The 17,964-nt window shown below is 38.5% G+C and overlaps 4 protein-coding genes across 8 annotated transcripts in view; 2 read left to right on the top strand and 2 right to left on the bottom strand.

The window, feature by feature from the left end:
* grk7b (G protein-coupled receptor kinase 7b) overlaps positions 1-17,964 on the top strand; it is an 845,646-nt gene that overhangs the window by 382,420 nt on the left and 445,262 nt on the right. The window lies entirely within an intron of this gene.
* bcl7bb (BAF chromatin remodeling complex subunit BCL7B b) overlaps positions 1-17,964 on the bottom strand; it is a 266,172-nt gene that overhangs the window by 185,459 nt on the left and 62,749 nt on the right. The window lies entirely within an intron of this gene.
* Positions 1-17,964, bottom strand: part of veph1 (ventricular zone expressed PH domain-containing 1) — a 168,118-nt gene that overhangs the window by 103,190 nt on the left and 46,964 nt on the right.
* ptx3a (pentraxin 3, long a) lies at positions 3,453-14,901 on the top strand. Its single transcript, XM_087293383.1, has 3 exons — positions 3,453-3,736; positions 5,998-6,558; positions 12,815-14,901. The coding sequence occupies exons 1-3, from the start codon at positions 3,586-3,588 to the stop codon at positions 13,444-13,446; spliced, it is 1,344 nt and encodes a 447-aa protein (XP_087149509.1). The 5' UTR covers positions 3,453-3,585; the 3' UTR covers positions 13,447-14,901.

The following is a 17,964-nucleotide window of genomic DNA, read 5'->3' as shown; positions in this document are numbered from 1 at the left end:
CAGTCATTGTATTATATGCGTTATTGACCTTATTTTACAATGTGGAAGTGCGCTCGTTTTTGGGATTGTTTTAGAACTTCCAATTCAGTTGCCTATAGGAGAAATGACTAGGAATAATAAACGGCAGAAAACGGTCAAACTACTTTCTTTATAAACAAGTGTGTTCATGACTTTACATAAAAAGTACAATAATATGATAAGAAAATATCAGTTTGCAACATGAAGCATCAGTTTTAACCTCTAAATATCAATGGAAGTATATGAGACAGAAGTCTTGAGCCAAAAAGATTCCAATGGCTGCAGATGCTTGTATGTGAAGAATAAGGTCAATATAAATAAAGAAGTTGAAGTTGTTGTGTCTGTGTAAACACCAAAAACAAGAGTCTATGAAAATGAAGGTAGAGGGAGGTAGATTCAAGGCAAGTGGAAGCAAACACACAATAAATACGAATACTAGCCTTGAATATGAAATGCGGCAATTGTTGCATCTTTTGTAGATGTCTAAATACAGACTGTTTTACTGTTTTGAAAATGTTGTAGTGTAAATGAAAACTTTTTTAAATCACAAGGGAAACACTTTTATATTTTTGTCTACATCCTTGTCATGTAAATGTAGCTTAAGGACTTGTTGGTGTGCCCATGGTGTTGCAAACCTGGCTGACATAAGCAGAAAATTTTATCTGTTGATGTAAAATGCATTTTGAGTTGCAGACATATTAATGTCGACCTCACAAAGGGTACATGTCATGGGGGCCTTCTGTTTCCATAAAACTCCACTTTTGTCCTGCATATGAAATAAATCAATCCTGTACTGGCCCCAGAGCTTTAAAGGGCACCAAATTATTTGCAGTTGGGTGTGGAGTCTTTGTTTCTGGGGAAATGCGCGTGACTGTGAAAGTGGTGCCTGCCATTTGCACAAAAAAACGACAGCAAATTTCCATGAAGCAAACTCATGCAGCCCCAAACCCCCCTCCTCCTCCAACCATCCATAGTAGAAATAAGAAATACATTGGAAGTCAATGGCTATTTTTTCAATATTCTTCAGTTTCATCTTCCTTTGTGTTTAACAGAAGAAAGAAACAGGTTTGGAATAAGCGTAGGAAGAGTAAATGGTGGCAGAATTTTCATTTGAGTGAACTTTAATGTATAAAATAACAGAATGCAAAACAGTTTTGCATAAACAGTTGTATCAATGAATCAGATTTTTAGGGGTTTTGAACAGGGGTCCTAATCAGCAGATCCTAATCTAGAACCAGAAGCATGTTTGGTTTATAGGAACACCATTTGGACTACAAGAAAGTAGTTGGGTATGACGAAGGCTGGACAAGGGACTTGGCTTTATGCCCATTTACATTTACAGCAATTTTAACTCACCGGTGGTCTCTAGGTTACTATACAAGGTTGCTACTTGCTAGTTAGCTGCAAAACAGACCCCAGCCTTTTGAAAATCTAATTACATTCGAAAAACATTCACATATGTCAAACATACACAGAGATTCTCTGACACAGGAAAAGATTGCTCAAAAACTTGGGCCTGAAAATATAAATGATTGCCATATTAAGGGCTTGATGCCGTAATGGGGTTGAGATCGAAGTAAGAAGCATCTTTAAAAAATGTGAATGAATGAGATTAAAAAAATATGATTAAGATAAGAGTCTAGAGGCTTAGTCAAGCAAAACTGAACTAACTGATGTGATGTCATCCATCCATCCATCCATCCATCCATCCATTTACAACAGCTCAGTGTTAGCAGGGAACTCCTGGGTGACAGAGCTCCTCATCCTCTGAAAAGCCATGTAGATCAGTTGATACATCAACAGATTGTTCGTATGTCAGCACATAGACAGGCCAGCGGATCAACGCAACTTTAAAATCCAGTGTCCCTGTATCTGTATTTGCACTCGGTGAAGAAATGCACTCTGATGACCTTCAAAGCCAATAACAATCATTTCTGTTGAGCACTTGAACACATGGGCCAATCAGCGGGAAATGGAAGTTTTTAAAATTTCAGAACTGATTGGTACCAGAATTCCAGTATTGACAACAGTAGGGTGAGCCCTGCCACCCTGCAAAGGAAGCTTATTTCAGTTTCTTGTATCCGAGATCTTATTATTTTGAACATTGACCACATTGAAGATGCTGCTACAGCAACCTTTTTGTCAATCTCACGTTCCTGAGAAAATACAAACTGTATTTTGAATTTGGTACAGTAGGTAAGAACAGCTTGTCAAAGTGAGCTTTACAGAAAAGTTTGCTCAGGCTGGTAAACTGCTATTGGCACTTGACTATGTAATAGGTGGGTGTTGGTCTGGGCTTCCATAATCTTTCACATTAAACTAAAATTGTATGTGTCGTTGTCACGGATGTTTAGGCAACACAGGCTCATTGTGGATACGTAACCGCGTCTACATTTCTGGAGATCACGAAATATGTACCCAGAGGTACATCTGGCTGCATTTCCTCTGTAAATGGGGCGGTACGTTGCCACCGACATCTTTTGTTCCTTTTAGTGCTACCGCTGACCGCTTACCTTCATATGGACGGCTTTTCCAGTGTAACCAGTTTGCCCAGTAGCTCATCCTGCTTCATCTAGCTCATGCTAGTTGTGAAGAACCGTTTAAAAAACCAGGTAAAACAAAAGCAAAAAGATAAATAAATAGCAGGCTGATTCTAGATTTGAAAACTCTATGGGTTGGGTTTAGGGAAGGGGGTGGGTGGGTCAGTCAGTCAGTCAGTTTGATCTGCTAAAATCCACATTGATGCCACTAGTGGATTTATGCGAGAAGAGACTGCACAAATAACACGTGTAAGAAATACTTGAGATCACCAAAGTGTGTACAGTGGCCTCTGGTGGATTTGCGAAAACGAAAACTGCAAGCAGATGTGCCTCTGGTAGGCATTTGGCAATCTCCACAAATTCAGACCTGGGTACATATCCACATTAAGCCTGGGTTTTGTTTAGGACAAAAACTCCTTTTATCAAGGAAAAGATACCATTTATCGTGTGTCTCAGCATCACATCAGGACATGATGTAAGGGGTTTTATTACTGTTATGGTCCTGAGTAATATTTCTATTAAATAATCATGTCCCTTTGATTTTATCCATACTGTGGAAAAGAAATGGGGTGGTATTTAGGATTTACCAGAGAACAACTTGCATTTAATACAGATATTCCCAAAATGTTCCCAGAGCACTATTTCAAAATTCATTGCTATTTCCAGGTTTCCTTACATCTTTCCCAACATCCTCCCCCAACATCTCTCTCTTTCTCTCTATGCCTGTGCTGCAGGAGCTGTACAGCAATATGACTACCCAAACTACCTCCAACGAAGAATTTCTCACTGGAGAAACTCACTCTCTCCCCCACCACTCTCTCTCACTCTCTCTCTCTCTCACTCTCTCTCTCAGCGCAATGTTTATATAGACCACAGAGCTGCTCTATCAGGCTCAGTTGCCTTTCAGCTGCAGTTCACCAAACAAGCAGGAGTCCAGCCAACAAATTGCTCAGCATCTAACAAGGAGGACCATCCAAGAGGACAAAGACAATTATACACAAAAGCTGAGTCTTGCTCATATTCACACATGGCCAGCAAGTCCATGCGGACATTCCTCCAGACCATGTGTCTGGTGGCTTCATTGTCCATGGCCGTATCTGACAATTATGACGATGATATCGAAGTGGGCTTTGGACACAATTATTTTAATGAAATACCTGATGAGGACCAGTTGGAAGGTGAGTAACCAGAAAGAAATACTCAACTGTGATCAGAGTAAGAGGTGAGATAAAGAGATATATAATTCCACTACCTTTCAGAAAGGAGTTATGTTAAAAGTTAAGAGTTAAATGCTGGAATATTTCTTGTAGTTTAACAGGATGCATGATATGATGTAAATTAGAATAACTGATTGATTACTGTATTTGACTATTGTGTTTTGAGTATGCAATAAGTTTCTGCCAAACAGAAATCGATGAAGTGACACAGAAATAGAGAAAATTGGAAAATGAAAAAAATTAAAACTGATAATTTAAAAAAGCATTACTTTATAAAGGATTTTGCTATCGCTATAGTATGGGGACACATTCTTACTACTAACTTTGGCTATTAACATGTATTTTATTAACACATTGGCTGTATAGTGACTATAAATTGCATGTTCTACACAATCTTATTCTGCGTCCCTAAACCTACCCAATACCTAAACCTAACTACTACCATATCAACTATTAAACAGTAAACTAGGACTTTATTGAAGCATAAGTCATAGCTATTAATTAGTTAATAATGAGAATTGAACCTTAAAATAAAGTGACCATAAAGTTTACCATGTCAAATTAAAGCAAAACAGCTCATCCCTTTATTAGTGACAAAAAATGAATCCGATAATGAAATGAATCCTACACTGTAAAAATGCAGGGTTGTACACAATTCCTTCACTTTGTCCCAACACAAATCGATTAAGTGAACTTAATTGGTTTTACAAATTTAAGTGGATAGAACATAAAACAATGAAATTGTCCCCCAAAAAAAACAAGAATTGAGTTGATTCAGCTCATTTTAAATGAGTAGTTTGAACAAACAGCAAAAATAACTTTTGAGTGTATAAGGAAATGCTACGTTTAAACAAAATATTTTTTTAAATGTGAAGATATCGATTTTAGATTGTTTTCAGCAAAGCTATTTGCATTTCAAACACTCACTTCTATAGTAGTAAAGTCACTTTTACATGTTTGACAATTTTGGACCTTACTGTGAGTAAATTACTTGTTGCAATATTTGATCGTCTTTATTAAATTTGTTCTTTAATGGAAGTTAGGCAGTTATACCATATACTCAAAAAAGTTTGTTTCTTGCTTGTTCAAACTACTTAAATAAAATAAACTGAAACAACTTAATTATTAAGATTTTCTTTGGGCAGCGCAATTGTTTTATGTTCAATCTACTTAAATTTGTTAAGTTAATCGATTTGTGTTGAATAACATGAATGATCTGTGTGGAATCCTGCAGTTTTTAAAATGAGTACGTTTACATGGACACCAATAATCCGATTTTAATCCGATTTGACAATACTCAGATTAAGATTCTACCATGTAAACAGTGATTTTTTATTAATTTAAATCAATTAAGGCCATAATCGAACTAAACAGAAATCGGATTAAGACGTGGAGTATGCTGATTTAGTCACATTATTAAGGTTCAGTACAGACATGTAAACATCGCAATCAAACTATTGCCGTCATGTAGGATTTTCACCGCATTTTGTGACAGGATAGTCTATACACACGGCTGTTTGACACTATTCTACACACTTACCAAGTGTGTGAAAGACCACAGACACCTGCATCACGAAATATAGAGTTTTTTTTCATACAACGTGCGATTTTCAAATTCCATTAAAACAACACTCTTTCATCGGCACCAATGGCGAAGTGGTAGTGTGTCAACATATGCACGCCGGTGCTCACGACGACCTGAGTTTGATTCCCGCCTCAGGGTCCAATGCCGATCGTTCCCCTCTCTCTGCTCACCACGCTTTGCTGTCAATACTTCACTATCCTATCAATTAAAGGTGAAAACCCCAAAAATATAATAATAATAAAAAAAACAGCACTCTTCCAGCAGTTCATACTCGCTTCCAATATCTCGTTTGTCACGGGGGGCATGCATAAAATCTTCCTGAGTGAAAGTGAAAATGCCAAACTGCAGTTATATTCAACAAATTAAAGATGAAACACTCGAAATTACACAAAACTCTGGAGGAAATGTGGATAGCATGTTGACGCAATGACATTAATAGAATTATGTGCTATAAAATGTACATCCAAGGAACATCCAAAAAGCAACTCATGTAAAAACTTTGATAATATTATTGTCTTATTCAGATTAAGACAAATAATTTGAATACTGAAGTCTATGGTAATGAACCCTTTACACATGGTATCACCTGATATAAACATACTTTTCTCTCTTTCTGTTTTTGTCTTTTCTCTCTCAGACGAGACCCCCACACCGTCCCCTGAACCCTGCAAAAATACAGCCTTTACCAAATGGGATAAGCTCTTCACAATGCTGGAAAATTCCCAAATGAAAGAAAACATGCTCCTGCAGTACGCCGATGATATCATCAAGGTGGAGCTGCAGAATCTGAGAGAAGAGATGATACAGTTTGTGGCGCAGTATGGTGGATCTTGCGCATCTGCAGTTGAGAGCTCGGTTCGACGGGCCGGGACTCAAACAGAGTCGTGCCTGCAGAACGCACTGGACCGTGCGCGAGAGGTTTCAGCTGATCGGTACGAGCAGCATGATGCAGTCCTGCAGCAGCTACTGGCAGTCAGCGTAAACCAGGCCGCACAGCTGGATCGGCTGGAGAAGGGCTGCTTGAAATCGGGGGCTTTTAAAAACATCCAAACTCGACATCTCATGCAGGATGTGACAGAGATAGAGAATGGTGGGAAGTTGGAAAAGAGTCTGGAAACCATTTCCAGTGAGCTGCAAAGCATCCGGGAACAGCTGAGCCTTTACACCAGATCAGCTTTTGCTGATAAGCTTCCATCAGGTGAGTTGATCTATAGATATGTTTTCTACCACCTACTTGTATACACATTTTGGAATGTTGCATAAAAAAATGCTTTATGGAAATGCCAGGGGGCAGATACATTTGAAAAATTTGCAAAAAAAAAAAACAATGCACACAACTGAATAGGATTAACTTTTTTTATTCAATAAGAAAAAATGTTCATAAACTAAAGTTGAAACACATTTACCGAATAAAGTCTATCATGCGCATCAAAAAAGGTAATGTGATTTTGTTTTCAACAGATCATATGGTAAATATGTTTTAGGGGATAAAACATTGATGGACAAACCAGCAGACCGATCACATCCTTTGGTCATTGGTCATTCCAAAATGTTTTAGACAAAGTCCATCAAAGTGGTTCGGTATTATTACCTTCAAGAATTGAATTTGAATTGTCTTCATGCCTCCAAAATGCATTTTGTCGTCATTTTCTTCTTAGGCACAGGTAATTTATTATACAAGTAAGATGGCCCACAGTTGCTTCTCCTAACCATTTTTTAGGAAGTGATGATTTTGTTCTAGAAACAGTGCTTTATTCACTAATGTTTATGCAATATTTCAGTTTAGTTCTAATATTTGGATGGAAACATAGTTTGATATACACTACCTGACAAAAGTCTTGTCATCAATCCCAGTTGTAAGAGCAACAAATAATTAATAACTTGACTTCTAGTTGATCATTTGGAAAAGTGGCAGAAGGAAGATTTTTCAGATGAATCATCTGTTGAACTGCATCCCAATCATCACAAATACCGCAGAATACCTACTGGAACCCAAGTTTGGTGAAGGAAAAATCATGGTTTGGGGTTACATTCAGTAAGCTCCCGAAAGCAAAGAAGGTCAAGGTGCTCCAGGATTGGCCAGCCCAGTCACCAGACATGAACATTATTGAGCATGTCTGGGGTAAGATGAAGGAGGAGGCATTAAAGATGAATCCAATGAATCTTGATGAACTGCAAGAGCGCTTTCTTTGCCATTCCAGATGACTTTATTAATTAGTTATTTGAGTCATTGCAGAGATGTATGGATGCAGTCCTCCAAGCTCATGGGAGTCATACACAATATAGTAAATTAATAATTAAAAATAATAAGTAGATCATTACAGTGCTGCCTTGTCACTAAAGTTTAATTTGGCTGCGACTATTTGTCAATTGCGTGCAAATACAGTCTTAGATTGGAGAAAGAGTTTGGGTTTTTTAGCCTTCAAATGCTAGGTGAAGTCGTAAGCACTATAATGCTTTTCCTCTTATCTGATTGGATGTTGAACGCACATAATTTTTTCCATAACAACAAGTACAGCAAGGAGACGGCAACATCAAATGCTGATGCTAAAAGAAAATGTTTGTTTTTAACTTTTTGGAAGCAGACACTGTGAGGGTACACCACGACTAAAAAAAATGAAGTGATGTTTTGTACAATTTGCCATCAGTTTGGCAGGTCAGCCACTTTTGTTTTGCAATAAAATACCTGCACATTTTTCCATACCACTACTTTTGTTTGCATAAGACTTTGAATTTTGCTCATTATACATCAATTAACATTTTTTATATTTAAATTCTAGATTTATAAACATTTTTTAAAAATTTGTGGCTAAGAAATGCCATTAACTTTTTTTGGGTGGGGCCAGTGAAAATATTGGCAGGGCAAGTAAAAATCTTAACCACTGGTCCAATCGGGCCAGTAGAAAAAATCCTTAGCGTTGAATCCTGTTTCTGTTAAGTGACAAGACTTTTGTCGAAGCAAGTCAGACCTTACTGTCCGAATTATATCATTAAAAATCAAGACATTATCATGTTTTATTTTGGTAAAATAAGCTTTTGCCTTTCATATAAACCAGGGGTGTCCAAACTTTTTGGGCCGAGGGCCAAATTTTACAAACTACCCACGTTGTCCTGAGCCAAATTTTACATACATCACACAGACATGCATATATATATATATATATATATATATATATATATATATATATATATATATATATATATATATATATATATATATATATACCTCATAACTAACCAGTGTAGAATTTTCTTGCACTTTATTAGCACGAAAAAACTGCTGTTGTTGAGCTGATAGGGCAGCTGCTAATTGTTTTACTTTTTGATCTCGTTCGGCACCAGTGTAAGAGCTGAAGGCCTGATGTTTTGTTTCATAATGTATTTTAATATTAAATTTCTTCATTACTTCAACTGATTGCTGGCAAATTAAGCAGATACATTTCCCGCTGACCTCTGTGAAGAAATATTCTTTTCCCCAACGTGACTGAAATTTCCTGCACTCACTGTTGATTTTCCTTTTTCTTGGTTTCGCCATGGCTTGCCAAAATGTGAATCAAAATGTTATCAATTATGTTTCCTTCAGTTTTTTTTGTTTGTTTTGCATCATTACAAGAACTGCTGCCTAATTGAAGGCATGTAATAGCGACACCCGGTGGTTATTTATTGAATTACGTTCATTTTTGTATTTGTATTATTGTTTTGTAGTATTGTATTGTATTAATATTTATCAAAAGCCTCGCGGGCCACCACAAGACTACTTGCGGGCCGCAGACGGCCCGCGGGCCGTAGTTTGGACACCCCTGATATAAACCATTTCAGATACCAAATGATCAACTAGAAGTCAAGTTATTACTTGTTGTTCCTAAAACTTGGACATTTATCAGGTAGTGTAGCTAGCAAATGCAGCATTTTATTAAGAGGCAAAAACAGCCTCATGAAAATACAAGAAACATCTTTACCTGGATTAAAACTTGCATCTCCTAAAGGACGACTCAAAAGTTCACCAATGAGCAATAAATTATTCTGATAACACACTGTGTATAGGATTGGAAAACCAATTTATGTCATTGATTCTGAACAACAAAGCAGCACGCTCCAACTTCAACACCCTCAGCAAGTATGTTGCTTTGTTTGAGTTAATCTTTTGAGCTCAATTTGGACAGGACTGAAACAGACCGCCAAGGTGACGATTTTGCTTTGGGGCTGTAAATTTTAAGCTGTAAATCTGCAATTTATACAAACCACATGCTACGATCAAACCACCAGCCAACTTAGCTGACTAACACAAACATAGAGTGTGTCAACTCATACGACCCCTGAGCAGACCACCATCATCACCCCAAGGTAGGAGGTTGATATCCCCCAAAATCTGATAAACGTTTAACCCCCTAAGACTTTCTTCGAGCTCCTACTGAGCTGGGAAACAAGCGTTGTCTGCATCGAGAAAAGCTTTCACCTTGTCAGCAAGCCGGAAACAGTTTCTAGTCAACTTAAGTTAAAAATTATTTAATCTGCGATACCCATGCCTTCTCCATTAAATAGCTTTGTAGAGGTAGAGTAAATGCAAGACAGAAGGGGGTATAATTATTAACAGCCATGCAGGGCGACCACACCAAAGCGTCCAGGGGGGAAAACAGAACCAGATGAGATTGTTTAAAGAATGACTTTGCCTCCCTCCATCTTCCCAATGCAGGAAACCCAAGACAAATGTAATGAAAATATTATAAGCTACGGTAGGAGAGTTGTGGCCTGTCATATCAAAGCAATCACCTATAGGAGAGAAATGGACCTACCCAAACCCCATTAATTTCTTTTACTCTAGTTAAAGATCCTCTAAATGGTTATGCAAGCTAATCATACACAAAACTGGCCATCCATATAAACATGCTCATGCAACAATATGCAACAGCAAAGAAGAAAGTTCTTCTAGGATTTTAACAGATACATTCTTATCATATTCAGAGGTTAATATATATTAATAACAAAAGCAAAAATTCGTAGACCGTATCTTGTGTTCTGCTTTTAGGAGGCTCACTTGTAGCAAAACTTGGAGGGGATCCACAATGACTAAATGTTTACTCTGAAAATCATTACTCTGAATACCGCTATTGCAATATAAAGGATGGACTGAAGATTACATCACAAGAACGGACCTTTTATTATTGTAAAAAAAAAAAGATTAGACTGTGTGATGGAACCTCCTTAAAAGATTTGCACAGTGTGAAGGTTATTCACAGAAATGATAAGTCTTCCACAATCATGGTTAGTGTGATTTCGCCAAGTAAGACCTGAATAAACATCGATGTGGATCATGGACCAACATTCCAATCAGCCAATCAGCTTTAAGGGATACATTTACAGCTTATGGGGGCAGCACGGTGGCTCAGTGGGTAGCACAATCGCCTCATAGCAAGAAGGTTGCTGGTTTAAGCCCCAGCTAGTACAGTTGGCATTTCTGTGTTGAGTTTGCATGTTCTCCCCGCGTTAGCGTGGGTTTCCTCCGGGTGCGCCGATTCCCCCACAAGTCCAAAAACATGTGGTATAGGTGAATTGGGTAAGCTAAATTGTCTGTAGTGTATGTGTGTGAATGAGTGTGTGTGGATGTTTCCCAGTGATGGATTGCGGCTGGAAGGGCATCTGCTGCGTAGAACACATGCTAGATAAGTTCATTCCGCTGTGGTGACCCCAGATTAAAAAAGGGACTAAGCCGAAAAGAAAATGAATGAATGAATTTACAGCTTATGTTAAGTTTAGACTTACAGTAAGGGTTGTGTTCTTCTACATCACTGTTATCTAATATTACTCCCTTCTGATTTGGGGAATAATTTACAGTTAGGGTTAGGATTGGGGTAGGGATTAGGTATGGATTACATTTTCAAACAGAAATGTGTTCCAGAATTGCATCCTACTTGACAAAATTACACCCACCCCACAATCAAACACAACTAGAGATAGGTGGAGTAGTGTAATGGTTTTCTCAAAATTTCCTTCTAATAGGACATTCACATCAGATGAAGCTTTCGCAATCTATTCAAGCATAATTAGATGGGTGGACATTTTATGTTTACTCACTTCATTCACGTGTCAAATTCGCTTCATTTGGACATGAAACTCACTAGAAGTAATTTTCATGCTCACCAGCAATACAACCACCAGAGATCGCTGGAAAACATTCACACTCACATAGGACTACAAATCCGCCATTTATGGACTACAAGACCCAGTCATGCAACCACACACACACACAAACACCTGGTACCAGATTCTGACTGATTACAATCTCACAGCTGATGCTGCTCAATTACTGATTACATATATTCGGCTTACTTTGAGACACTCATTGCTGAGTCTTGTTATCTGCTTAGTGACACTACAACGTGTTTTCCTTTGTCTTGTTTTACCCTGTTTTTTGATCCTTGCCTTGTTTATTTGCTACATCCTGTTTGCTGCCTGCCTTGTGACCACCTGCCTATTATCTTGACTACGACTCTGGATTGCCCTTATACATCTGTTTGCCCCTGTATTGACCACTGCTTGCCTGACCATTCTAATAAACCTGCATGTGGATCCTCACCCTTGTTGTCGGTGTCACTACCCCAGGTTACAGAAGACTCAGCTATGAGTGTCTCAAAGTGAGCTGAATATATGTGTGTGTAATCAGTCATTGACCAGCATCAGCTGTGAGAGTGTAATCAGTCAGGATCTGGAACCGGTTGTGTGTGTGGTGCATGACTGGGTCTTGCAGTCTATAATTGGCGGATTTGTAGTCCTATGTGAGTGTGAATGTTTTCCAGCGATCTCTGGTGGTTAGATCGCTGATGATCGTGATAATAATTCACTTCATGGGAGGGGCGTCTATCTGCCTAGTGACTCCAGTTTCGTTGCTAATGGCTGACATGGATTTTATTGAGAGTATCTGTGCTTTATGTGCTTTATGAAGCCCGAACAACAGCATATATGCATTTGATGCCATGTTTGGGTCCATTAGATCCTTCAAAGGTGCACTCAGCTCTCCTTCAGAACCCGTGGCTCGATGATGAGCACTTTCAGCGGTACTTCTGGCTGAGCTGATCCCAGTTTGATGTGTGGTTATCCTGTGTCGATAGGAGGATTTCCCCTCAAGACACCAACTACAGGCTCTACATCATGATCTTGCCCCTACTAGAGCAAGCTCCTGATTGGTTAACGCGGTGTGAAAGTCCAGTAAAGTTCAGATTTTTCAACTCTAACGATTCTCCTGAATCACGCGTTAAGCGCATCTAACACACATCATTCGCCTCCTCATTTGCACGAATAGCGCCACAGGATGTCTCATCGCATCTATCACATTGATTTAACATGTAAACACTCAAGCCTGACACTTCATTCAAGTCTGGTGTGAACATACCACAATAGGAATAAACAAGTTTAGCTAACAATATCATTTCCCTCTCACAATTCTGCTTTCTCTCCAGGATGTGACACTGGACTGCTCTTCCCCACACGTTCATCTAAAGCTCATGCTGAAGTCTCGCCCCATGGATTGCTTAGGACCAATGCAGTCACCATCTGCCTTTGGGTGAAACCAACTCAGGTCTTCAACAAGACCATCCTCTTTTCGTACAGCACAACTGGCAATGCCTACGAACTCCAGTTGGTGTTGAGTGGACAGAGTGCATCATTTACTGTAGATGGTGAAAGCCATTTGGTGGAAGCTTCAGGAGCAGTGCAAGAGGGTCAGTGGGGGCACCTTTGTGCGTCCTGGAGCTCACAACAAGGCTTGGCCTCTTTGTGGGTGAACGGTCAACAAGCTGCAAGCTCCCCTGGTGTAGCTGAGGGTCATGAATTACGCAGCAAAGGAAGTATCCTTCTTGGACAAGAGTATGGACGTCACTATAAGCATCTCAGTACACCCGACACATTTGACGCAGAGTTGGCCTTCACAGGGAAAATGACCGGAGTAAACATGTGGGACCGTGTTTTGGATCCAAAAGAGGTTTCTCAACAGGCCAGGCTGTATGGTACTGCTTGTGGTATCCGTGGTAATGTTGTGGCATGGGGTGTGTCTGACATTCAGCCAAAAGAGGGTGTCAAGTTGTTATACTAATTTGTGTACTTAACCCACTTCAACACTCTGAGCCCTGCACACCAATCAGCTGCCAAGCAAGCATTGTGTTGTGTTTAAAAGAAGTCTAGTAGTCATCAAAAAGATGTGGCTAAAACAAGGCTAAATTTAGGAAAATCTAACAGGCGTCCAAAAATAGACTATAGGAACCAAATAGACAAGAATGAATGACTACACATTTCAAGTGTGTATAATCTGTCTATCTGATTTGTTTATTTTTGGACTATTGAAAGACGTCTATTAGATTTTCACTGACAGACCAAATTTTGCCTTGTTTTAACAAAGATGTCTATCCAAGCAGGCACAGGACGTCAAGATTGACGTTGTACCCCAACGTTGTGGGACGTTGCATTTTCTTTGGGAATGAAAAGCAGCTTGACGAAACACAACGCCAGGCCGAAGTCAATGTCCACCATTGGACAGACGTTGCGTTTCGGTTACTTTCCAATGCAACCTAAAATAACAAAATATTAACATCTAATGATGTTACAAATTGATGTTATGTGGATGTTACCAATATGACGTCTATCAGATGGATTTTGGTTGCCATATCTGATGAATAAATGTCAGTATATGACATCAATATGACATTGCTTTAAGATCTTCGCAAGACTTTGGTCACTTTCCACCACAATCTACAATAAACCAAATATCAACGTAATTTCAAAAATAAAATAACATTGTCCTTAGATGCTGGTGACCTAATATTAACCTTTTATGACATTGTGTGTCTGCTGGGATGTTTAGACAACTATTAGATGTCTTTTAAACACAAAATTGCTTGGCAGGTGAGCTCCTACAAGCACATATTAAGAACAAGCTTTGCTGCACCTGCACACTACCATCATTTTCCTTCTTTTCTTAGATGTGCAGAAATGCTCCCTCATAGGGAAAATGTGATTTAGGTTGAACTGGCTGTTAAATGATTTAAACTGCTGCAAAAAGAGGGACGTCATATACAACTTTTTTTTATTACAAAATTATTTGATGAATGTTCTCAATTTTAAAAAGTGTGAAAGGATTGTTTAAATATATATAACGTATCATTAAACTATTTATCTTGATTGGTATTGTTTACATTCAGATTTTTAAACTATTTGTAATATAATCATTCATCAGTGTTATTTTATCTATGCATTTGTTAAACTATAGATTATCTAATAGGTATCTTGTGATGGCCATTTTTAAATATGTTGTTATACGAGTTCTGCTAATGCATAACTTTTTTTTTTGTCGAAGACGGTTGCTTTGTTGATGATGATGGAACTGTGGAAAATGTTTACAAATCTTGACTTTATTTTTGTTTCCGCTGATGTGATTAAATGTATTATAGAATGTAAATTGTTTTTGTTAAGAGGATAAAATGAATGTATAATGTACATAGATCTTTTCCTGAGGACAGGGAGAAGCAAACCATAATAAAAGTGTAAACTAAAAGCTAACATTGTCATTCAGATCCTGTTGAAGGTACGGCATAATGAAAGTGCTTTAAATCAATATTGATTTAATTTTGAATAATTTAGAAAGCTGATATAGAGTCAAGCTTCAAGGGTAAGGGTAATTTTTCAGTTTATTAGTACTTGCAACGGCTCTTCAATATCAGTAAAGTTCTGTTTCTGAGTAGACTCACCAGCCTTTTTTTAGGTACACCTTACTAGTACTGGGTTGGACCCCATTTTGCCTTAAGAACTGCCTTAATCCTTTGTGGCATTAATTCAACAAGATACTGGAAATATTCTTCAGAAATTTTGGTCCATATTGACATGATAGCATGATGCAGTTGCTGCAGATTTGTCGGCTGCACATCCATGATGTGAATTTCCCTTTCCACCACATCCTAAATGTGCTCTATTGGATTGAGATCTGTCGACTGTGGAGGCCATTTGAGTACAGTGAACTCATTGTGATGTTCAAGAAACCAGTCTGAGATGATTCGCATTTTATGACATGGCGTGTTATCTTGCTGGATGTAACCATCAGGAGATGGGTACACTGTGGTCATAAAGCGATGGACATGGTCAGCAACAATATTCAGGTAGGCTGTGAAGTTTACACAATGATTAATTGGTACTAATGTGCCCAAAGTGTGCCAAGAAAATATCCCCCACACTATTAAACCACCATCTGCCCGTCTGACACTAACAACCCAGCCAAGTCATACACATTAGGACTGCAACCAAGTAAATCAGTTAACTGCACAGACAAAACAACACGTGTCTGATATTTTACATTTCTAACATGCAACATAACCAATGATGTGTGTTATACAGGCCACGAGTCAGTGTATAAGAGAAACAAATCACTGATTTAGCAAAAACTCTCAGAGCGATTAGTAGATCCAGATGGCGTTAAGGAAACTGCATTCTTGAAGGGATATTACTAATGATGAGTATTGCTAGAGGGAGTTTGTGAGCCATTCAAACGCTTTAATCTTTTAAAGACGCTATTTTCTAACTCTACCTTTCCTGCTCCTGCAGCCAGAGTACACACCAGGGGGAACTGTGCTGCTAACACACTCCAGACCACTACAAACACTCACAACCTACTTCCGACATGACTTTAACATGAGACCCCTGTGTTGAGGCAGCTACATACTAAGTAAACATAAGAGCTCATAGGGAGACACCGACGCAGTTCGGAAAAACATTTCAAAGAGACTAAATGGGGAGTCGTCTGTCCTGCTGAAATAACCACAGTATCTTGTGTTGTAAATGTGGTGTCTTAACTAGCCTAAAATCCTAGCCTAACTTCCAAGATCACCTTCGGCAATCAGGACCAGCAAGGTATTGCTTGCAAACCCCATGACTGCAGACCATGACAAGTAAAAATCTAATTTGACCAGTGTGGAAATCCATGACGGTTTTTTGACTATAGGGTTACTTACCACCAGATGCCAACAAGTCATTGCTGCAATCAAGAGGGTCATAGTTTCTTTTACCTAACATTATAAATACATTTAGGAAACCATTTGCCTTAATGAAATTCACACTGTTTCCATATTTTTTCAGCATTTTTTGCATCTGTAATAACAAGGTTGAACCCTCCATCCTCTCTGTGATATCTAAAAAGGATTGGAAGGACTCAATAAGTCCTATTCGTTAATAACTGTGTACAATATTCATATTCATTTGCACATTTTGAACAAAAAATGTTCTGCCTAATTCACAACATTTTCAAGCTCATGAGCTTGCTCTTATACTTAATCTTCTGTTAGTAAATTTGGAGTCTTAAATAAGTGTCTGTGTGCATAAAGTTAGTAATTTGCATAATACACACACAAACTAACACCATATAAGGGTTTTTCGCCAACCCTGTAAATAAGAGTTCTAATTACTTGTAGGGTTCTTTGTACAAGCTTAAAAGACCCCAGGCGTACATGATTACTCAGCCCGATCTCATGAGGAAATGTAACTATTTTACATTTTGTCAGTTTAGTGACTAATCCAGTCGAATGAAAATGTATGATTTTTAAATCCCCACCCCTAAACCCAACTGCCATTGGGGGATGAGCAAATCGTACTTAATTGTAAGAATGAGATCGTACGATTTTATACGAATTAGACACCAAATCAAAAAGTTACGAACTGCTGTGAGATAGCATTGGATTATTACATACATGTGGAATTTTTTTCATACACTAAAATAAAATTACGAATGTCTTTGATGAATCATGATTTATTTGTCTGTATGCATGTTTAGTGAATGACTCCCAATGTTTACTTACCCTTTTTTCTTTTTTTTTTTTTAAATAGACAAGACAGCAAAATCACAGTAATTGATTGGTTTCAGGTACAAGGTTCCACTTTGTGTTGTTTTGATTGTAACTGATTATTCTAAAGTTTCTTTCTGTGATGAATTCTTAGGATAATGAATGCAAAAAATAAAAATCGTACACAAAAATGTCAGATTTCGTGTGCAAAGACCTTGAGCCTAGGCTCAGCAATAAATCAACACAGGCTCATTCTGAAAATGTACCTCTATATACATTTTTGCATAGCGTCAAATACATCCTAGGAGCTACGTTTTTTTTGCAGTTTTTGTTTTCGCGAATCCACCAGAGGCCGCTGTGTATGCTTTTTGGAGATCTCAAATTTCTCTAGCGAGGGCCATTTGCGCCTGGTGTTCTCGCGTAAATCCACCAGAGGACGCTGTCGACTGACTGACTGAATGACTGACTGATCGACTGACCCACCCCTTCCCCTTCCCTAAACCCAATCAATAGTGTTTTCAAAAGCACAGACTGACCCGCCCACCCACTTCCCTAAACCACTTTCCTAAAAAGCAATCTTGTCTGATTTTTACCACGTTATCAGGTTTTACCACATTCTCACCTTGTTATTCACTTGTTTATTTACATTTTTGGCTTCTGTTTTTGTCTAACCTGCTTTCTGGAACCGTTTTCCGCCAGACTTAAACCCCGCTGTCATGGTCAGCTCCTTTCTGCATCAAGTCTGCCGTCGTACATGGCAGGCTACTGGACGAATTGGTTAAAGCGGGAAA

The sequence above is a fragment of the Danio rerio genome, chromosome 18 (assembly GCF_052040795.2).
Source record: "Danio rerio strain M-AB ecotype USA chromosome 18, GRCz13ab, whole genome shotgun sequence".
NCBI lineage: Eukaryota > Metazoa > Chordata > Actinopteri > Cypriniformes > Danionidae > Danio > Danio rerio.
Note: the sequence above shows the minus strand (reverse complement) of the source record. Positions and strands in the feature narration are given on the sequence as shown.